The sequence below is a fragment of the Plodia interpunctella genome, chromosome 3 (genome assembly GCF_027563975.2).
Source record: "Plodia interpunctella isolate USDA-ARS_2022_Savannah chromosome 3, ilPloInte3.2, whole genome shotgun sequence".
In the NCBI taxonomy this organism is placed as follows: Eukaryota; Metazoa; Arthropoda; class Insecta; order Lepidoptera; family Pyralidae; genus Plodia; species Plodia interpunctella.
Genome location: NC_071296.1, coordinates 5,115,664 through 5,140,874, shown reverse-complemented (window position 1 = coordinate 5,140,874; position 25,211 = coordinate 5,115,664). Strand labels below are relative to the sequence as shown.

At 32.5% G+C, this 25,211-nt stretch overlaps 1 protein-coding gene across 4 annotated transcripts in view; it reads left to right on the top strand.

Moving 5' to 3' along the window:
* The first annotated feature begins 2,260 nt into the window (after window positions 1-2,260).
* The window catches only part of LOC128683674 (G-protein coupled receptor dmsr-1-like), a 36,484-nt gene continuing 13,533 nt past the window's right edge, over window positions 2,261-25,211 (top strand). For 2 of the 4 annotated variants that reach the window (XM_053769539.2, XM_064437072.1), the window contains exons 1-3: window positions 2,355-2,496; window positions 16,650-17,516; window positions 22,374-22,554. In XM_053769539.2, the coding sequence (XP_053625514.1) occupies window positions 16,755-17,516; window positions 22,374-22,554 (943 nt within the window). In that variant the 5' untranslated portion in view covers window positions 2,355-2,496; window positions 16,650-16,754. Of the gene's footprint in view, window positions 2,497-16,649; window positions 17,517-22,373; window positions 22,555-25,211 lie in introns of all 4 variants that reach the window. The other 2 variants (XR_010370355.1, XR_010370354.1) reach the window with 2 other exon arrangements.

Here is a 25,211-nt window from a genome sequence, read left to right as displayed (position 1 = left end):
GATTAACTGGCCTACGGGTATCGCTCCCGTGGAGATTTCGGCATATTATTTTATATTATTTCTTTACATTATATTCTGAAAATTAGGCAGCATCTTTTTTCATCAATGGCAACATATGTAAATGCCAAAAACAACATATGTTTTAACGCGTTTGAAGAGATTAACGCGTTCTAAGAATCAATATCATCAATATCAGTACGTTTAATAAAACAGTAGACTTTTTTATGTACATTGAATAAATTTATAAATATAAAATTATATATAGAGTCATAGTAACAGAAATTTGAAAAAAAAATCTGTCGTTTCTGTTTGTACACGCTAATCTTCTGAACTACTGGACGGATTTGAACGAAACTTTTTTTAATATAGCTATTAAGCCTGGACAACATATAGGGTATAAATGATTTTGAAAACTGGAACATCTGATGGAGAACAATGATGGTACAGCTAAACTATAGGAAGTATAGAAATGACGCCTTAACAAAAGTTGTTCAGACTGATGAGCATTATCTGTTGATGTAAAAAATCAAAGATTTGAAATACCTGAAGTCATAATGTTCCAGCTAAACTATAGGAAATATAGTTTTTCAGTCTGATGAGCATCTTCTGTATGTATAGGTATCGTTACGTTTTTCTATACAATTAAATATCTCTAATAATTTTGACTCCTTACAAAAAAAATTTGTTTGGCCACGCGAACGAAGTCGCGGGCATCGGCTAGTAAAGCTTAAAGACTCATTTCAGAGAATAAATAGGCACTAAACGGACAACAGATTCACGTTATCAGTTTACGTTGGATCAAACTAACTAAACTATTAAAATATATAGTTAGATATACAATTAAGTCTGATTTCTTTATCTATCCTTTCCAACTAGGTATTCAGTTTGCGAGTTTCTCACATAATTTGGGAACGAATTTTCAAGCCACCAATTAATTTAGAAATATAAATTTCGGCTCAAAATTTCAAATGAAATTTGAATACTCGTTAGGTCAAGACAAAACAAATTATTTAAATTAAGTACTTCGTAAGAAAATTTTGTTATTTTTTCATGACCCGTCGAGAGTTTTGAAAAGAAACCTTTTCTGTTTTTAAGTTTCAATGAAAATACATTCTGGAAATATGTACCATACCTATATTCACAGGCCATTGGCTACCATGTCTATAAATTTATATCAATTTTATTAATTATAATAACATGTGAACAATTTAACAATATAATTTATATAAATTAAATTACCTTACTAAATAACTTATAATTTGATTTCTAGGGCTTAATAATAATATTAATTGCTAATTTATAATATCTAATTTATATTAATTTAAATAATAAAATTTAGTTTTAATAACTCCTATAGATATTCAGCACGTTTCATGTTGATATTTCTGTTTCAGTTTTTACTTATTTGTACAATGTGGAACGACTAAATTATCTACCGAAAACATTTGATACGTTTACGTAAATTTTGTATTGACATGTATTTTATACTTTGTTTATGTATATCGATTAGGTTGGGTCTCTTAATTACGGACCGAAGTTGATAAAACACCTTAATTTCATTAAGAGCCTTCACTTCACTTCGAACACTCGTTCCGATATCCACTTCACCCGTATACATCTATTTTTACCCGATATCTTGACAAGTTGAGTAATGCCTGGGAAAATGAAGCAATACATGCGACACAAATCTGCTTCTTGGCACGATATTAGAGAGCTCAGTATTTTTAGTGCGAAAAATGTCTATCTATGTATTTTGAGTTAAATATAATATAATATTGTAAAGTTGTATTATTTCAATATTGTAAACAACTCAAAATACGCCACAATAACTCTCCTAAGTCTCCTTGCCTTGCTGAATACTAATTATAGGTATCTAAATATATTTTTACGAATATAGTTTATATTCCGGATTTTACAATAATACACCTAGTACAGAGATGACTTTTATGAGTTCAAGGAAAAATCCTACATAAGTAACTAGCGGCCCGTCCCGGCTGCGCTCGTGTGATTCATAATAAATTATACATTCTTTAGGAATCACACTATTTATTAAAAAAAACCACATCAAAATCCGTTACGAAGTTTTAAAGAAAGCAGACATAGGGACAGAAAGAAGGAAGCGACTTTGTTTTATAATATGTAGTGATAGTAATAACAACATAGTAATATTGCTCATGAGTGGGATTACAAAAATTCATTGTTAACAGTTGTAACTAAACTAAACTGTATTGTGATTTTTGTTTTTAAAATCGTACAAAGCGAGTGTAAATGTGAATAAAGTCAGTCACAAAGCGCGTCGCGGCTACGAACCGAGAGGGCAAACAGTTCGGCCGGCGTCGCCTCTCGAAAGAGACGTTTGCGCCAGCCGCCATTTTCCGAAAACGTGCGTTTTCCGGCCCGCACCGGCTTTGTTTTATTCCGCAACTATAGTACTTTGACAGTCATTAAAATTCATGATAATGGACATTTTCCGATAGACGTTCAATTTAAATGCAAGTAAGTTGAATCCAAATCTAATTTTATTAACCAAATATTTCTTTTGTAATTGTATCTGACGGAATTGATAACATTTGCATGTTTTTGGCACATATAATATATAATAGGCACTTTTAATTTCCCATATTTTTTTTTATTTCAACGAATGTTGAAATAATTTTTTTTTTTTAATTTCAACAACGTTCATTTTTTCTTTTTGTAATTTAATTTCAATTCTTCAATACGAAGAACGTGTTTGAATATATTTTTACATGAATGCCATTAGTTAATTGTTTTACCACTCGTAAATCATTAAGCCTCTTCATAAATACAAGTTTTTACAGTGAAAGTATTTATAAGAACGTCTAATTATGAAACTTGAGAGATTAATCAGCCAGCAGTATAGGCAAATTAATTTTTTATATTTGTTGCATGTAGTGGTATTTTTATAACAAAATTGAAGTACCCATACAATTTGTAAAAATATAGCGTGTATTTTGATTTATTGACTACGATGGATCCTCTCCTTTCCTATTTGACATGATTTTCATAAATAATCAAATCAAGGGCTGGCAGGAAAGGGAAGGGAAATATCCCTTCAAACTCCCTTCTTAACACCATCAAAATTGCAATTTGCTATTATTCTTACAAATACCTATTTGAATGCCCAAGCATTCACAATACAAACAAAAAATATGAGGAAAAACCCTATTTAGAAAATAGAATTTTTGAAACTTTTATTAATTTGATTAGTGATTGAATACAAATATTAAGATGGAAAGTTGGGAAGAATCCAACGTTTTGATTTACATCATGTTACGAATATACTGCTGACACTTTCAAAATATGATGCCAAAACAATTTACAAGAATAATATAATTACAGACCGAAATATTTTAATATAAAAATATGTAATTTTATGGGAAATGTCATGATTAAGCTCATTTAAGTCAAGAGTCTATAATAATTTGTTGCACATCAAAAAACAGATAGTTTCTTAACCTGAGCGACACGTGAATTCAGTGACTTTTTCATATTCCTGCAATTTACCAACATAAAGTTTTAGTTTAGAAAATTCATATGGTAATAAGGGTAGAATTCATTTTGTCCTAATAAATACCTATAGCAACTATCCTACAAATGTGAGTTTCGACGCGTGCGAGTGAGTGAGGATGTTAGTTACTCGTTCATGCAAAATCTATATCACGATTTCAATTCAATGTGTAACACGAGTACAAATTAACATGGAATATCACATTAGATATGTTTCATCCCCAAAATTCACGGAGCGCAGCTACTAAAAGCATAATATAGCTCATGCAATCGGTAACTGGGTGTTGGCAGACATATTGAACGGAAGTGTCCATCTTATTTCATTACAAAGTCATTACGTCCAGCGACTCCTGCGTCTCGTCGTGGAGTCTTCCTTTTAAGATTAAGTGAGATTGATTGGTAAAATATATTGGTAGTCATTACTCTCAGAGTACCATGACACAACACGGGCAAATTAAATTTACTTAGTTGACTGTTGAAGACTGCATTTCCAACAATAACTATAATAATGTAACTAGTTTTTACTGCTTTGTTTTTGAAAGTGTTATTGAGTGGATTGGAATATAGAAAAATGTGCAATAATTTGAAAAGTAACAAATATACAATGAGTGTAATCATAATTTTATTCGTGAATCAGAAAATATGTTTCATCGACCGACATTACTAACAATGAATAGAAAAAACTAAACTCTTTTAATCTCAAAAATATTTTGTAATTTTTTGTAATTAATTTTCCACAGATTGAATAGAAATATACAATGTATTTAAGCCACAAGGACATATTGGACGTGACAAATTGGAGACCGACCACATTCATGGCAGATTAAATTGCCTACGCAGCTATCTATCTAGCTACGTAGCTCGTTGTTTCTAAATACTTTTAACTACTTCACTTTGTACTATAGGTACTTAAATTGGAAGCTTTGCTATAGTTCATTGCGTGGTTTAATACTACTAAGGTTAGTTAACTATATACAACCTATAGACTTACGAGTATTTACTTATTCAAAGTACGCAGTAGATTAGATTCTATTCTGTTCGAGTAAACTGATATCCTAGCTAGGGGATCACTTATACATTTAAGTATTTTTTCAATTCCTGGCACATTCAATGCGAGGAAAATGAAGGGGAAAATAGTGTTTTTACAGTTGTGAATTAAAAATTAAAAATAAATTAACTTCATACCGGTTATTACTATTTTATACTTTCTCAAATTTGCACAATTTTCTTTCTGAACCACTTCCTTACACACCAAAAGAGCTTAATAATTAATTACGGCTATAAGATATGTTTGAGTTTTTAAGTTAATTTAAATGAAACATGAAGTCTAATAATATTTTCTTTATGTTAAATCTCACTAATTAATGTTACAAACCGAAGGAAACCTTCAGAAAATTTTCCTGAAATTTTAATTGATTAATTAAGATCTCTTGAAAATGAAATTAGAAATATATTTTTATTTCATAACTATCTGTGGCCCGTGGCTTCGCTCGCGTGAGATGGTATGTTCAAATTCTAATAATAAGGAAATAAGTACTTATTGTTTTATTTTTGATGTGTTTTGTTATTTGAGAGTATTTTATACGCAGATTCCATTTTAAATGGGATTTGGTAAGGAACAAGAATTTCATTTGATTTTAAATATTTGCTATCTTATGCGTTCACAGAGAACGAACATATTTTTATTGGAAAGACTCTAGAAAATAACCTAATTATATTTGAATTCGGTTAATTTTCAACTCGAGTGACGTCCTACGCACACCTTTGACCCGAATGAGTTAACATCAATGGTTAGGTACTTACGTGTCAATTTGCTTTTGCCACTTTATGATAAGTATGTACCTAGTTTTAATTAAATACAAAACATGAATGTAATGCAATGCGGTTATAATGCTAATGATGCACAGGCTAGATCATCGAACCTCGAAGAGCGGTTGCACCTAACATAACATAAGCAATGTAGCCATTTGACACTGCTTATGTTATGTTCGGCTAGACCAACCGCTCTTCGATGTTCGATGATCTAGCCTGTGCATCATAAGCGTTATAAACATCGGCTTCACATATAGGTCTAGCCGGTTAATGCTAGGCGTAGCCACGCTTCGGGATTTGGCCGTAACATATATACCGAGCACATGTGTTATTGAATGAGTAATTAAATGTAGGTTGAATTTGCAAATATTCCACAGAGATTTCGGATTACCGAGAACATATTGCGATCCTAGAAATGTAATATACACCCGCCTACCACTCAATGAAAATGCTATATAATATTAAAGACTTATCGATGTCAACTAAGTATTATTTAATATCACGAATACTATTCATAATTTCTAAATTCATATTTTATGGTTATTGATATAGTGGTTGGGCATAGCCTAATTTAATTCATTATATTTCAAAAGTAAATTGTTTTTTTTTAAATTAAGTAATTGACCCTTTGTAAACATTTAAAATACTATAAAAAGCCATAATAATCCAAATACAAAAAAAATGGCAATAATAATTCAAATACCCAGATATTTGGATTTATATAATACAAATAAATCAATATGAAATAAGTACATACCTCGGCGAAAAATCCGTACTTGAGAAGGCTATTGAAAAAATCAGTAACTTTTTCTAAACTCCAGTAGTAATTTTTAAAGGTTGTATTCCGAGGAAGGCTATTCGCAATTAACAATCTTAAAACGGGTATTTTGACTTATCTATGTTTACTTAAAGAGTTAAAATATTTAATACTGAACCTAATGCATAATGCTTTTCACAAATAATTACGTTCGTGACTTTAGCAGTAAGATTGACCCGAGGAGGTACCTATTGATTCCATGGGTCGACCTTAATGGACCTATCCATAGAAATTTGCTCTTAGCTGTGGCTGTAATATAAAAGACCTTAGGGAAATGCTCTCCTAAAAGCCTTCTAATTGTTCCGCAGATTATGGTCTTTTATGTGTCTAGCCGTCATTATTGTGAACATTATAATTCTTTAGACGAAAAGAAAGGACAAGAAAATACTTGCTGAAGACAATAGCACGAAAAAATATTATTGTCAGAGATAAAATATTAGGATAAAACTTACCGATGCTCTCAATAGGCATAGTTTTCTGTGATCAAAATTAAAATAAGATGATGAAAAGCAAGGTGAATACAATTTGTACATTTTTCAACCCTCTAAACATAACAAATTTATTTATTTTAATTTAAATTCCAAGTCTGTACCTTCCATACGAGTATGTAATTTATTAACGAGTATGTATTTTTGCGTCATTAATTAGCATTTTTCACTTTATATTATAATTAAATATTATGTTAAACTACGCAATATAAAATGGCCACTTATATATATTTATGCATCTCGCATCAAAATTTAAATCAGTGCACGTTTAGTATGCAATCGGGGACGAAGTACAATGCGAAGAGAATGGGTCGTTAGACGATTGGGACCAAGCGAGATTCTGGGCACCATCAAATCTACTATGGCAAATCAAATATGGTAATTGGTACCGCAATTGCCCAAGTACTAGATTTGATTGTGTTCACTGAAACCGCGGTCACTAATTTTTCCATGGTCCCAACCTAAAAAAATCATAATACATAAATCATCATCATCAACAACAGCCCTTCAAACGTCCCCACGGTTGGGGCATAGTTATATTGTAGGGGCTATGACCCATGCCACCAATAAAGCAAACATACATAGTTCCGTCCGCTTCCATCACTACGTTCTCAATAAACCATGTCAAATTCAGTACTTGGGCGATTGAGACTATAGTAAGAATATCTTGCGGTCCCAACCGCGTAACGACCTAATAGAGTAGGCTGTAAGTGATGTAGGTTAGCAACATTAGCGTGCACGTGCATCACTATGTACAGTCACAGTGAATGTTGCATGACCGAGTCGAGCTTTCAGCAGATGACTTTGTTTTATAATATGTAAGGATTTACGGATAAGGACTTGAGTAGAGTTGTTGATATCTATATGTAAATACAGTGCCTTGTTGACTGTGATGGCTTTTACAATTTTTCCTAGACTTCAGGACAAGTTAGATGCTGCTTTTAGACTATTTTTATTATTAGATATTCCTACGGATGCAAAGCCCCGGGACGCTTCAAGCACATTATTAATTCGTGGATTACCTACGTGATTCAGAGGAGCCACTAGTATTATACAGAGTTATCTAAGATATACACAATTTCACACAATCAATACAAGAGATAGTAGTCGTACGATGAAGGCTGTTTTCATGAATCCCAATCCCTGTCTGGAACACATTTTTGAATAAAACATGAAATGAACTCTGAACGTAAAATAAAGGACACCAATCGGTTCGAATCAAAAAGCAGAAAATTGAATTCGGTTGTTCGACAATGGTATTTATTATTCATTTAAATTTATATGAGTCGAGCAAATATTAAATCGCACTCTATTGCCCCTAGGTATGTGCTTTGTTACACGATGTATTTAAATTTCACGATAAAATAACTTTTTTACTGGATTCGCACAACGACATCGGTTTTCAGATTTAATCATTTAAATTTGATATTACGCTTGTTGTTCTTGCTATATTTCAGGAGTCTAGGTCAACGGGAAGAACCGTAGGTTTTGATTCCCCTGTGGAATAGCAAAATAACCGACGTAAACTTTTGATCATAAACATTCGATGAAATAAATGAATATCTTGACTTCCAAGTTTATTTTTTTATAGCTGCAAGAGACCGTAGATGCTTTGAAGAATATCTCTCCTATATATCCGAAATTTAACCCGTAGAGCGATGTCCGATATGAATCATGATAATATTGTTAATGTCAGCCGATATTGCAGATAGTAGATAACATTCAACATATATTCGACAATGACGAAAAAACACATGAGACCAAAATAAAACAAGTCATTATGTTTGTCCTAAAACGTAAAATAAATGGTAATTTTCAAACAACACCACCTTGTAATGCCCTTGCATTGAGTGCACAATAACAGTTGTTTGGCATTTTACAATTTCTATATCGAACAAGAACATAACATGATATCGACACAAAATTTCTTGCCGATATTTTCCAAATTAAAGTTTATTAGTTAAATAACAATTATTATAATAAAATTAAAAAAAAATGTTTCTCAGGTTTGGTTTAGTACACAATGCACCCCTCGCTCAGTTTTTCCAACTCTGTACAAAAAGAAATACTTATGAAATAACTATTTATCGTTGGGATTAGGAGCCATATACTTATCAAACCAAACCAATATATTGCCAACATGCCACAACTATTCCATCGCGTTGATAATAAAAGCATCATGAATTTACGACACGTAAGAGTGGGAACGCCTCCTTATTGAACGTATGTGTGAGCCATATTGGGCTAAAGATGTCGATTTAGCGAATATGAATTTAATGACGGGGTTGTTTGTAAGTGAGGGTAAACACAGCCGTGTGTATTCAGGCGGACGATGGCAGCGCGCCCTCGGCGATATGCAAACATCGGTAATCTCCGATAGCAATCTAGAACGATTGTTATCAAAAAATGAGACGTGGTTGTAAAAAGTAACGAAGCATTTGATGAAACATATCACAAGCTTCGAAAATATTTTGGGTTCGAACATATTAGGACAATTCACAAACTTTGTGATTGTCTTAATATTTTTATCATTTATTGTTTCCTAAGGGCCCAGACCCACTGCACTGTCATTCGTCTGACTTAGATGTCCGTTGACGGATCAATGAAGAAATTATATGATGCGTAGACGTACATTGACTCGCCTCAATGTAAACGTATATCAAACAAAGGAGATTTTAACGAGATATATTTTTTATAATCTGTATTATGTGCATGGATTTAATAAGTACTTCGTACGGATACCTACTAATTCCATGATTATGTGTAACACGGCTGGGCACAACCTCTCCTTTTACTTTTATACTATTATTTAATTATTAAATTACGGTTTATTTTCACATTACTTTATCCTACACACAAAGTTTATTTTGTATTCGTTTCTATTGTAAAGTACATATATCATGTAAAGTGTATTAAGACAAATGAAAACAAGTAACCCGTCATCATCATCATCATCATCATATCGAGTGTTATTGCTAAAACTGATGTCAGATTTTATTCAAGTCACTTAAAGGCATCTTACATGACTTTCACGACTACTTACCTTAATCTAGTAGCGGCAGGTAGTCGCATACACAATAGGGAACTAAAGTGTCAACCAGTATGCAGGTTTCCTCACGATGTTTTCCCTTAACAGAAGCAAGTGGTGGTCTATAAAATCTACTATATATGAGTCAGATTGGTATATAAACTCATATGGCATGAGTAGGATACGAACCTGAGACCTTTCGATCCTCAGGCGGGCGTTTTAACCATTACACCACCGCCGCTTCAACTCAAGTAACAAGTAAAAAACTTATTGGCTAAGAGTATATATTTCTCCTTATCTCACTTATTTGTTTGTTTCACAAGATAAAAATTAACATGATACGTAGAATTACATTTTCCAGAGAAAGGTTTCTCAGTAATAAATGTTTAACATTCTTTTGAAGAAAATGTCTCGCATGTCATAATGTCCTCGGGCGAAACTGCCTTCGTGCTTCGTATTCGTGTACATTCTTGCGCTACAAGACATTCAATTCCTAAGGTAGATACTTAGGTTGCTTGTTGAAAAATTTTAAGAGGTTATATTTAAATTATCAATTTTTTTTTGTCAGTTTTTCGCACTCTAGTTAATCAACGTCATGTTACATGTAATATTAAAATAAAATAAATCGTCACATATTAACTAGTGCCAAGTATTATGTAATCTTTGACCGAATGATCCACACGCCTTCGAATTGACTGTTATGACAAATTTATAGAGACCTATATCTTTAATCAAATAAATGTACCCAGTACAGTACTTGCATTGAATAACTACTCTCCTACCATTATTATTTTAAAACTTCAACAAAAACTTTCGAGGTTAAACTGTGATCGATCCTTTGCAAATTTAATTATGTCTTTATTAAAACGCGATCAAAGGGCGTTTTCGTGCATCAATTAAGTAGTAAATATCAGCACTTAATAACACTTAATTGACAAAACTTTCTGCAGGCTTTGCTTTACTTTATTTGTATCATTTGAGCGTTAATAATAGTTTATTATATTTTCAATTATGTTCTTACGCTGTCTTAGGCGTCATTTTCTCAGCCGTTTAACGTGTGATCCCAGCTAGGATCCGTTTTCCTGTTCACGTAGCGCGGTCGTCGTCATCCCTAGTTTTCTCGTTTGTTCTCGACCCTGACTCTTGACTCTGGTGTGAAGGTGTAGATGTATCTATCACCTAGTTACTTGCTACTACTAGGTAACAGCGCTAACAATTTAATCTACCGAATTGAATTACAGAATATCAAACAAAGTTTACGTTTAAGATGAAATACCTACATAAGTATTTATTTACACATATATTAACAAAAACACGACTTTTATTGTTTTTCATATATTAATTTTTCAATCAATATAGAACACCCAAAACATTTAAGTTTATTTTTCGATTTATTAAAGCAAATGGCGGGATAAAGAAGAAACGTATAAGTATTATATAAACATGCTGTGTAATTTGATGAAATATCATACATAAACGGGAACGAATTAAAAAAGAAATACAACAAAAAATCTTTCCAGTTCGGAGATAAGCAAAGTCAATTTTCTGTGTAGAATAGACTGACTGAAAATACAAAATTATAAATCATATTTTTATTTATTGAATTTACGTAATCATTTGGAGCAATCGTTATTTGAATTAACATTCTCTCCTCTCTTTTATTTTTGGCTGTGAAGCACGAAGCTCGCTTAAAAAAAGCTTTTAAATTTCCAGTTGAGATTATAGGATCAACCCCACCTTTCATCAATCTTATTTGAGAATGCTATTGTTACCACTCTGTCCATCTGTAACACTCGTTCCTTGCTAGAGTATAGAGACCATAAGTCCCAACTTACCTTTTTGATCTAAATCGATTTTAGAACATTTTTAATCAAAATAAATTCAGTATTCCTTCCAAGTTATGACAATCAAAGTGAAAATTGATTTTGTGTCAATTCTTATCTTTTGCTTTTATTGATAACGATCGATAAGATTATTGTTAATTTTGTAGATTAACTGTTAATATATATTATATAAAAACGAAAAACACTAGCTCATCCACGTATCACGAAATATCGAAAACTACTGAGCCCATGAAGATGGAATTTGACAGAAAGGTATATTATGACTAGGAGACGACCGCTAAGAAAGGATATTTCGAAATTCCATCCATAAGGGGGTGAAATAGGAGTTGCCAGTTTGTATGATACTTTGTCATTTTTGAAGTGAGATGCATGAAATTTTTGATTTAAATTTGTAATGGGTAAAAAATAATAATGCATTAATTAAATTTTGAAAATTACATCCCTATAAGGGTGAAATAGGGGTTGCAACTTATTTGAAATGAGACATTAAATTATTTATTTAAATTTGTAGTTGGTAAAAAATAATAATGGCTTAATTAGATTTTTAAAATTGCATCTCTAGAAGAATGCTGTATGGGTGGAAATTTATGTGAAATTGTATAATTTTTGAAGACAGATCGATTAAATGATCGGCACGCGATACGGGAAGCGGGAGTGGGACACGTAGCGGGAAATGGGATGGGGCACGTTGCGGGAAGCGACATGGGACAATTTGCAGGAAATTGGACAGGATAAGTTTCGGAACGAGACACGTAGCGAAAATCCTAGCTGGAAACGGGAAATTGAACTAAAGAGTTTTATTTCATAAAGGCAGAGGCAACATTAAAAGCCATTTCAAGTAATTTGAAATGACACAAGGGAAGAGATTATATGCTCAGATGATAATTTAATTAGTTATCATCTGAGCTATCATAGTTCTGAAAGCTACAACACTGAGGCAACATCAAAAATGCTAAATCATCTCGGTTCTTATTAAAACGTTCAACAAAATAAAGTGAAAATTTAGTTAATAAAGGCAGTGGGTAACCGCAAACGGAAATTTTGCGGGGCTCTTCATACAATTGTGGTTTAATTACATACGGAGGTTTGTAGAATAACAGGGAACATTGGTGTCATGGATTGAACTGGTACCGGCAAGCATTTGTTACATAATTACCGTAAATGCATGGCAAATGAGAACAATATAAATAAAACAACTGTGTTATCCAAATAATACCAGCATAATCACACATTAAAGGATTTCGAGGACTTTAATACCAAAATTGCTTTTCGCGGAATATAAAAAAGTCATTCTTAGCAGTCGCAATGGTTTTGAAGCAATATGTACTTACATATTGCTAGGTACTTACCTATAAAATATACCTACCTATAAAATAAACCTAGAGAATTTAGGATGAATAGCAAAGTTTCATCAATATTTTATGCGATTAAATATTTAAGACAAAATCCTTGAAAACTTTCAAATGCTTGTAAGATATTCCTTTGTGTCCTTACAGTTCTCGTCTCATTAATTATGTGCCTAAAGGATAAGTTTTCGTTAAGTTACTGGCAGAGTCATCACTTTACAATTACGATTTATAAAAGTCTAGCCAGGGCTTCTATTGAAGTAATATTCTAGTTGGATTACTCTGTGGTCTGGATTTCGTATTGTCATTTATTTTTTCTCATAACCTACAATATTCTATTTCTCTCTCGTCCTTGCCTTGTCATTGCATCCGGAAAGATGTGATATTCTAGGGCGAAAATTACACGCCTCAACAATGGTTATAATTCCATATAATTTGTTACTCGTGAATTAAGTCACGCACAGAAAGAATTTTTCTTCAAATTCACAGAGGTCGTTCAAACAAAGCCTTCCATTTTGTTATATTTTATTATAGATCTATCTACCTATTGCCTTGAATTTCCGAGGTTAATTATTAAAACAAAAAAAAAAAGATATGTAAATACATTGTCACTAAAACTCAACCATAAATTATTCATTAATGACATAATTAAAATTCAGCCTTGTCAATCACCACCGATATATAAGTATAAACATTTTTGTGATTAAAAATAAATGGTTCTCTGTTAACGAAAATTATTTTAATGAAATCTGAGTCGTAATGAAAAACGTTTGTTAAGAAAATTGTCTCCGGAACTTCCTGTGCCTCAATAAATTTTATGGATTCTGAAGAAATTGAGAAGATAGATAGATGGGCTGGAGACTGACGAAAATTGCGTATTTATCATCTTAGCAGCCTTAATTGAGACTTCCTCGTAAAACAAATTCTTTTTACTTTATACATTTGTTTTTTTAATAATATTTTAACGCAAATTTATTTATTAATCTCCACAATCTTACTATACGTATACTAGACTCCATATGGTGTAAATAAACTAAGCTATATGTCGATTTATTATATTTTTTTATTTTAAAAATATAAATAAATAAATATATTAGGACATAAATCACACAGATTGAGCTAGCCCCAAAGTAAGGTCTAGGTCTAGGTCTAAACTTACATATTTCAATTTATTTTATTTTACTATGTAATAATTAAAACCAAAGTTTCGTATAACTTAGTAAAGTCTTGACTTAATATGCTTACATTGCTCAGAAGTTTCATTTATAATTTTAGAGAACTAACGAAGTACTTAACTAGGACTAAAGCTAGTTGGGATAACAAATTTATAGTTAATACTATTTTCCACGGCTCTGTCCATGGCTAAACGTAGGCTACGTTCACTCTCCACCCTTTCAATTATCGGTCGTTCGTTGTATGTACCATATTTAAATGCTGGTCTAGCAAAGGAAAACCATACAATGGGCCAGCGTCTTCACTTGCGCAGATTGTGAAAGTCAAAGGGGTTATAAACTAGAAATTCTTCTCATAAGTTACCCTGCCACTACTATAAGATCTCAATTCCACCAATAAGATCGCTTCGTAGTTAAACATGGGCTTTGTGTCAGTCTCTTATTTTTGTTTACATAAGCACGTGCTGTATCTGTATCAAAATAATACTACGATTCCTTTTTTTAAATAACATTTTGTTTTTATGACTGTTAAGTTCGACGATGATTTAATCACAAAAATAATGATATTCAGGTGCCAATAAATTTTAATCTTTTGGAAATTACGAAAAATGAAAATACTATAAACCTATAATATTTTATGGTGATGTTAATATACAAAACATTAATAAGATCGAATTTAGAGAAAGAAAAAAATGTAATAAGAAAGCGCTCTGCTACGCAATCTGATAAACTAAATACCGTATCTCTATAAATTGCGGATATAGTTTTATGATCGCTAATGAGACTAATTAAACATCCCGTCATCAACCATTACAGTACAGAAACACAATGATGAGAAAAATATAAAACAATAACCTATATCTTATCAAAGTGACATTCCATCTGATTCGTATTTACGTAATAAGTAACACAACAGGTACTTATTTAAAATTACGAATCAAGAACTAATAAAAACGACTAGTCATCGACGACTGGATTATCACTCTAAGAAGAATTCATAAATCATCATTCCGTTTCACTTTGCCGTAGTTATGGTAAAAGAAATATTGACCTTGTTGATTTTTCACTATCATTACGAATTCACATAGTGCTGCGTCATATGAAAAGCGAGCCTTAATTTAATTTAATATTATCCACGCAATATTATCAAGTATGTGTCAAAACTATATTTTCTAAAGAGAAAATACAGGTTTCTTACGAAAGAAATATTGTAAACACATTCGTAATAACAACAATGTTATGCCATTTATGTAATATGAGAAATATGAATAGTATGCAGAGTTTTGTATGAAAATTAATATGAACAGCCAGAAATTTGTATATTTTCTTATTTTGGAAATTTTTATGAAAATGCTATACATTTATGCAAACGATGGAAATACAGAAGCTATAGTAGCTTAGTATCTTAATACCATCTGTAAGTAGAATTACTTAGATAATATCTTCAGAGATGTAGCCTAAAATTGTTGTATTAATTTGAAATAGAATTACCTATATAATATCTCACAAGTAAAAATAAAAGAAATAGGAACTTTTTCATTTCACAAATTAAATAATAATAATAAAATTAACTACATTTAATAATATTTCTCAATAAATTATCATTCACCTAAAACTTTTCGATTAACTTCCTGATTTCATATTTTAAAAACACAGTAGCTTCATAGTATTTCTCTATATGTATTATTATTTGAGTCACTTGGATTAGAAATATATACGGTCTTATTATCATCGGTCGCTGAATTTCAATATAACATTATAAAGAGATACGAAGTCTCCAGTCCGATCCCTTGATTATAATATGCTTATTGATTTAAAGAGAAACTTTGAAAATCCTGTGAACATATTTTTGAAGCGGAGAAACCTTTCCCTTTGTAGCCGCCGATCTCAACCAAGAAATATGAGAGAAAATATTTTCTTTATCTTGATTCTTTTCAGATTCCCGTATCAACCCTTCTTACCGAAAGAAAGTATCAGCTCACCTTTTCCCAATATGGCGACTGATAACAATATTTTTTATTTAAATGGACATTATGAAACGGAAGTTACAGTCCACTTAATACAGTTTGCGCTACCCCAAATTGGTTTGACGAGGGTTACAACAAGTTTTGTTTTTGTCTTTTTTTAATGTCCGCCAGTATATGTATATCTACCAAACTGAGTTACAGACGTCTTATAAGTTTTGTGTCATTATAAACATTACACATTATTTGTTACAGCCAACACATTTGTGTTTCAGACAACGTCCGCTCTTAGTTTCATCAAAGCATATCAAGGTCAAACCGAATGAGGATTATTTTTATTTGTACAATAAAATAAACACGTGTGACGCAAAAGAACGACTGATTCACAATACGACTATATCAAAATCATGAACGCACAATAGTCGAGCCGATAACCTTGAAGTTATAACGAGATGTTTACTGCTTTGAAAAATGTACGCAAAAAACGAGGACATCACTTGTTAAAATGTTTATATTTATGCACGTGTGAAATCTGCTTAGCTATTAGTTCCGACCAGTGCAAACAGTTGATTTCAATTAGTGGTATTGACTTTGACCATTAAAACCATTTAAATAATATCTGTGGATCACCAATTTATTTTTTGTTTCAGATTTGAATGATGCAGTCCAAAATTCGGTGGGCCGAATCGAGTGCAAGGGTAGAAGTCCTTCAGCGCCGATGACCAAACAAGGTTCACGGAGCGTGGACGACGAGCATGGCGAACGCTACCGACGCGTACTGCGTGCCCGGCGCCACCAACTTCAACAAGGCCTACAGCCGTCTGCACGGCTACATTGCGCTGGTCATCTGCATCGTCGGCTCGGCCACCAATTCCATCAACATTGCCGTCCTCAGCCGCCGAGAAATGACCAGCTCCACAAACTCCATACTGACAGGACTCGCCGTCGCAGACCTTCTAGTCATGTTAGAATACATACCCTACGCTCTACACATGAATATCAAAATCGGACCTCAAGTTAACAAGAACACGTACGCGTGGGCCGTTTTCGTTTATTTCCATTCCATATTCAGTCAAACCTTTCACACGATCTCAATTTGGCTAGCGGTGACCCTAGCGGTGTGGCGATACGTCGCGATAGCTTTCCCACAGAAAAACAGAACTTGGTGTAGCAAGAGAAACACTACGTTAGCAATAGTGAGCGCCTATATTATGTGTCCATTCTTGTGTCTTCCTATTTATTTCGCAATGAATATAGTGCCCAGTGAAGTGACCCCACAAAACAATTCTCAATTTGCTGAAGACCTTTCATTACCACAAAATCGAACGGTATATGTGTTGGAAATGTCTAAAAACGTAGAGTTAGTTACAGCAATAATGTGGATTTATAGTGTGATACTAAAACTTGTTCCAAGTATAGCTTTATCGATATTGAGTACGTGTCTAATATCAAAGTTAACAACGACAGAGAGGAAAAGACAAAAATTACTGAAGCGTTCAACAGTCGGCCCCAACGAGGTGAGTGGTAACTTAATTGTAGCTTTTATGACAAGACCTGAACGGTCCGTTATGTTTTGTATATTTGCAGCGTTAAAATATAATTATACGTAATCAACTATACTTGAATAATGTTTCTAAATAAATACAAAAAGAAATAAATTATTATTATTAAAATATTATTCGACTTCAAATCTACTTTGAAACCGGTACATCAAATAAAGTGATGGCGTCGTCACTTGATTGTAATGATTAATACGCAAGAAAAACGCTCTTTTTATTCAGAATTCTTGAATAACTAATGATGTAATTCAAGCAGCATAATTAGAAAAGAATCTAAGCTATGGTATAATTGGTAAGGATACTCGATGCCAGCGGCGTAATATTTATCCCCACGATTTTTTTCGCTTCTGTTTGTTTATCTCTTGTAGGTTCCAGAAACCCAGTTAAATGTTACTGATGTTATTTTAAAGACTTTTGTAATGGAGCATGGTGTTATTTTATATTATATATTTATTATTACATTATTACATTGTGTTGCAGACAGAAAAATAACAGAAATAAAACACACAAATGTTATCTCGCATTTTATCCATAAAAATATGACTATTACCTACTTTATCTGAACAGGAAAGTATTATCAATTTTTGGTGTTTATTCACCAAAAAGAAAATTGTGTCAACAAATGAGAAAGAACGCCTGATTTGGGGTTCCGTTCGTACAAAAACAAAATCATTAGTTGATCATGGGTTGATCTAAACTAATGATTTTTTTTCACAATTTCATAAATATATACGAAATAATATGAAACAATAGTTACTTACGAAACAATATGAACCACGAAGTTTATTCCTATAAATAGTACTCTAAACTTTACCTAATGGTAGGTTGAAACCTAGCTACAAAGTCAATTTATTAAACTGTTTGTTTACGCTATCGGTAGGTACCTAACCTACGCATCTATGAGGAAGTAATTTGCATCTTAAATTAATGAGTGAATTTCTGAAACGTGTAGGTGTTTGTTTTGGCCATAAGCTTCCGTTTCAAGTTTAAACATACTTTAATTTAATAGGCGACGATTTCACCCGCCTCAGTAATTTGCGTTTTAAAGTTAGCTATATAGTATTTACTAGCTTTTGCCCGTAGCTTCGCACGCGTGAATTTCATTTCTTAAAAGGAATCGAAGTAAAATTTCAGTTAATTTTTATCGCGTATTCTAAGACTGGTAAAATTTATTTATTACTATGATTCAATTTCGTATTTCTTGTCATCTTTAAGTTCAATTCCCTGTTTCTATTATTTCGCTACTATTTCCGCTACGCGTCTCGTTCCGAAACTTGTCCTAGCCCGTTTCCTGTAATTGTCCATCCCATTTCCCGCTACGTATTCCACTCTCGCTTCCCGTAACGTGTGCCGAACATTTCATGGAACTCTCTTCAAATATAATAAAATTTCGCATAAATTTCCAATTGAATGTAGGGGTCGAAATTAACTTTATTTATAAAATTGCATCTCTAAAAAAATTCATGTGTCTCACTTCAAAAATTACGAAGTTTCATACAAACTTGCAATCCCTATTTCACCCCTATACGGATGTAATTTTCAAAATCGAATTAATGCATTATTATTTTATATCAAATACAAATTTAAATAAAAAATGTCATGTGTCTCACTTCAAAAATGACGAAGTTTCATAACAACTGGCAACCCCTATTTCACCCCCTTAAGGATGGAATTTCAAAATATCCTTTCTTAGCGAATGTCTCCTTATCACAATCTACCTTCCTGGCAAATTTTATAGCTTTTATATACAAGATATTTATAGATAGATATAGATAGTAGGTATTTATATATCGCTGTAAATCGATCTTATAATTCATTACAACTTTGTAACTCGAGTAATTTAAGAAAGGGTCGTTGTTGGCACTATTTTGGCGCTTTTAACATTTTATAATAAATTAGCAGCCCGTCCCGGCTTCGCTCGGATAAAACCTAGATAAATTAATACATCTATAAATTAATGCATCTATATAAACCTATCCCTATTCAAAAGGGATGTGATTATGCTTATTGAATAAGCACAATTACATGTAATTTTTCTTTAAAATTGGCTGTCCTCATCTCATATAGGTATATAATAAAAGGTAATCAAAATATGTGCGTGTGGTCTGAGGGCCTATTTTTTGAAATTCTATGAAATTATGAAATTATAGGTATAATAATATTAATAATTCGTTCATTCAAATATGGCATAAATAGATTGATTTCCAGTTAAACTGTTTTTTCTTTTAAGTTATAAATACAAATTTTGTTAGGTTAAATGTGTATGCGGGGTGGCTTTTAATGATTATTAAAGCTTTATATCCTAAAATATTCACCAGAGCCACTACGGTATATGGGCCTCTCTAGGCGTTTCTTCTCATCAGTTTGTATTTTTGAGAAATATTATAAACTTAGAATATAACTGAAAAAGTGCGTGTGAAGGTCCAGATTCTGAACGCTTTGACCTTCCATAAAATTCTCTATCATTAAAACTTTTTTATAATGATGGTTTATCTGTAGGCAAGTAACTGAGTTCGCTAATATAAAAGGTCAGAACTTTACTTGCTTCTAAACTATGGAGAAAGTCATGCTGAACTAGTTAGCGATCAGAAAAAAACCTGATATTAGCGCTTTTGCGTGCTAGGAGTTTTATATATATTTCTTTTAATAGTCGTTTATTTAGCAGGAATCAATATCAATAACATTATAGTTTACCTAAGTAACTTTTAGGATTTAAATACATGTATCTAAATTATTTGCAGAATCAGCGCTGCTATGGCACAAAAGTTGAGGGGATATTAATTGAAATGTTTTAAAACCTTATAGCATTTCAAATGTGATATTGTATACACATTTATTTATATATTATATATATTTAATAAAATCGTACCACATGTAAAGTGAAAGCTATTTCTTGAAGTAGTCGCCTCTGAAATATTTAAAACGTTTGTAATTTTGGGGCTGATGAGAAGAGATGAGGTCGCACAATGTCGAGTCATTACGAGAAGAAAGAACTAATATGTCATGCTCAATATACTTAATATCTTCTTACAGCCTTTAACCCTTGTCGGGACAAATTTCTGATCCAGTCATGCCCATAGTCCGCTAATTATCGCGACCCAATTAAATTACCATGCCTATTAATAAGGGTACAAAATGGTTTCATCTGAGCCGAGTTTCTAGTCTGTAGCAACCCATAAATTATTCACGAAAGGGATCTAGTATTTAATCTAATTTGAAATCGGTATCCGAATGGAAAAGTTGGCAGATCGTTTCACGAAAAGGGACATTAGGCCGAAAATATTAATGGCATCTGAGTATCCCCAAATCTTCTTTGTAATTATCTATACGGGACCTTGCTTTTTAAATTGCATTTAAGATCCTGAAGGACCACTTCACTGTAGATTGATAGCCTAAAGAGATTCGACTTTTATATAAAATCTTTTCTTTTAAATGACAATTAGCTGGCTTAATTAATCAAGTCTGATTAAACATAAAATAAAAGCTGTAAGTATTAGACTTGTATTAAACCCCGCTGTAAATGATTTTATTTAGTTTTTAGGGTTGCGTACCAAAAAAAAATTAAAAACGGATCCCTTATAGGATCACTTGTGTGTCCGTCTGTCCATCCGTCTGTCAGAGCTAATTTGCTCCGAAACGAAATCAGGTGAAACACAGACGTGCAGAGTACATAAATATATATATTTTTAAATAAGAGTGATTTTCGGGGCTAAATTGGGAAATACATTAATTTGAAAAAAAAAATTGGATAGATGGCGCTTCAAAGGTGAACTTTAAATTTGCGCGCTGTTGTATTTATTTTATAAAATGTTGTATACTTAAATGTATTCTTTGCTTACTTAAAATTAATTAACTTTCCAAGATTACATTTTTTAAAATTAATATAGGTACTATAAATAATGTAGCACATCACACGACTTATATTTTTATCATATATATCAATTAATTCCCTAGAAATAAATTATATTTAATGACCGGAAAACAAATCGACAATCGTCACTGTAATTAATTTCGGTTTAGTTTCAAATTCCGATTAAAACGAAATGTTAAAACGTCAAATGCGTTGAATTTGTTTTCTCTTCCCAATGCAAACAATTGAGTTCAATTTATATAATCCGTATACTTTGACGGAGGTTGGTCCGTAATAGTTTGTTTTGGTGAAAGGCCTTCTGCCACAGATACAGTGAAGCGAGTGAACAAACAAATCCTTTCAGCGCTACATAAATTATGTATCGTCTCTTTGGGACAGGTAATGTCTAAATCTTTGATATAAATAAAGGTGCGTCTTTGAAAGGGTATTCAAAATTTCAGGAAAATGTGATTTGCACTTCTTTCGCAAGGATAATTGTTTTCAGGTGGAAATATCCAATGCATAAAAAGTGTTATACTCGTATCAGCAGATGAAACAATTACGAGTGTAATACTCGTAATTGTTAGTAATTGTCAATACTCGTACTTTTACAGAGTATCAATTAAAATGTTAATTAATTAGGTTCAAAAGTATCATCCCCTAGTTGGTTGTTAAAATTTTGAACGTATTAACTGTTAGCAGAAGTAAAATAAACATCGTAATTAAGTAATTTGAACAATTCGCGAATCAATTAACTTGTACAAACTTACATCCACGTAGGTATTAAATACCTTTTTAAATTGTTGTGCCCCGATAATCGGATTATATCAATGAACTTGACCAGGTCAAATATTGTAAAAACACAAACAATTCAATTTAACTATGTATTGTTTACACTTTGATCTCATTCACAATATATTGTTATTACAAAATGCCATTCTGTTGATTATAGAATATTTTTACAGCCAGAAAAGCAATGTTTGGCGGAGGAGTCGTGTGCGCGGCGTGCGAGTAGAACGGACCGCACAACTCGCATGCTGCTGGCCGTGTTGGGGCTCTTCCTGTCTACGGAGGTGCCGCAGGGGCTGCTGGGCTTGGCCAGCGCCCTCGCTCCAGACTTCTTCAAGAGCTGCTACAACATGTTCGGTAAGTGTTTAGTCAACGCGTGCGACTAGAACGGATCGCGATCGCGACTCGTGACTTTACACCGTGCCCGTGCTCAAAGGAATTTTGACCATCATTTAATTAAAATGAAATCCAACACAGCTATATTTCCATTTTTACATACACATTTTGTAATTCTATATGAAAACATTTATTTTTGTTAATTTATCTGTTAATAATTAATTATACCTATCTGCGTAGAAGGCAAGGAATTTTTAAATAAAATATAGCAATCTTGGATAATGTACTTTTATAATAGTGAAAGAATTTTTGAAATCGGTTGGGTATTTTTGGGTATTTTCGAAGATTACCCGCCTCAAACATACAAACTCACAAACACTAACCTCTTTATTATAATAGTATAGACAAAGATAAGAGTATATGTTATGAAAAGTAACGAACGTATCATTCTTGTAAAACGTGACTCTACATCGTTACGATATTGGAGGAGAGTTCGTCCAAATTGGATTTCAATATAATAACGCACGAAATATTTTTTTTTTTCTGACAAAAGAATCCCTGCCTTATAGTCTTTTGGACGGTGGTGTTTTTGTTTCACTTTTTTTTAAAAAAAGGCAAATATGATTTAATATATCACTCTAATTGCTTATACCACTTTTCATAATTTGAGTAGGTACCTAGTTATGTAAATGCACGGCTTTGCTAATAATGATGTTTTTTTGTTATCAGGTTGAGTGTTTTTGTCACTCTATAAACAAGTTACAGGGTTGCACCGTCAACTTTGACGTTAATTTTAACATGTGCAGATAAACCCAAAGTACACCATTTTGTCTAAACGTCAGCGGTGTGCGTGGACATCAGCATATCAATGCACCAGTCAACTTCGACGTCCAAGTTCTCTATGCAGGTTAATGTTAACGTCAAGATTGACTGGTGCAACCTCTCTTGACAATTAAGAATTTATATTTTCATAACATATTCAAAAGTATTTTTCTTGTAATCGTATTCAGCAGGAGCGACGCCCTCACCTGGCGTGATAGCTGTGTCGTTAGGTACTGGCAGAGGTATATTACTTATTTAGGTAGAGGATTAACCTCAACCAGGATATGTCTCGTTGCCTTTCAACATTTTCAATAATTAAGCTGTCAAACGCAAAAAGAATTTTTCAAGTAAAGTACCTAAAAGGTTTAATACAAAAAGTAGCAATTCGTAGTTTAAGAATTGAAACTTGTTAAAGTTTCTTGATTTTGTCACTCACTCACTGACCGATCATCAAAAGTCTAAGGCACTTCTAGCAGACATAGAACCTTCAAATTTAGAATAGAACCTTCATGTTTAGTGTCTAAATATTTTGCAATTTCAGTCCAGTTTTCCAGATACACCAACTGTATGAATAACTTTGTAATCCCATATAAATATAGGAAATTACAAAGTTACATTTACAGTATAAGATTCATTTTACCTGTATCATGGAAAGGCTGAGAAAGGATGTGTTCAACCCATGAAACTGAACAACATTCATTCATGTCGGAATTCATTATAACATCCGTTGAGCCGCTTGAAAAAATCACACATTCGTTTTGGAGAAGAGTTTAAATCTCGTGGGACGCCATAGATTAAATAATCTAATATGATATGTATTACTTGTAAGATACATTGTGTTTTCGATGGCCAAGTCGATCTGTTTATTTTAAACGTAAAATATTTTTAATATTGATATGATAATAACTTACGTAATAACTCAAGACAGAAGTTCCCTTAACTTGTAAACCGACTTGGTATTACATAAATCTTACAAAAACTTTTTACTGTAGGAAAACTGAGCTGCGCGACTTGGTGTTTTTACAGCATATTTTTGATGGCATTTTCTTTACCGGAAGCAAATAGTCTTTAAAAACTATTATAAATATGAATCAGATTGATATGTAAACTCATGTGGCAAGAATAGGATTTGAACGACCTATCGATCGTAGTAGGGTTTCTTAACCACTTGAATACCGCTTCAAACGTTATTTATTAGTAGGAACAGTAAGTAATATGATACTTCATCTACCTCAGTAGTCACTTCCACATTGCTTGTCAAACCTGTTAACAATGCTTTACTAATTATCTGGCATTTTGTAGTCAGAGAACTAATTTAGTGAGGAACTTACCCATTAACCGACTTCTGTAGTAGTGTGTATATCACTCCGTATTTGCAATTAGAACATAAAGTGCCCTTGACAATATACCCTGACATTTAGAGCGTACGTTGATTTAAACACAGGGTAAAGGCACTAGAAGATTTCAGAACTATCGAAAATCTATTTAATAGTTGTATACATACGGCGTGCCCAATCAGCAGGATCCATTGCAGATAAATTTCTAATGTTAATTTAACATAAAGCTCTTTAGCAAATTGACTATTTTACCTATGAGTGAATTACGAAACTAATTCAGAATACATGAATGATGCATGTATACCTAAGTGTCTACCACTTGCGACGTATTATGGGTAATTGAAAATGGAAATTTATACATATACATTTATGCTTATAGAAGCACTAGCTTTTGCCCGCGGCTTTATGATTATTTTATCGCGTATTCTGTAAGACTGGTAAACATATATGATTAAAATTCGTAACTCATCTCTCTCTCTCTCATCTTTAGTTCAATTTCCTGTTTTCCGCTAGGTGTCT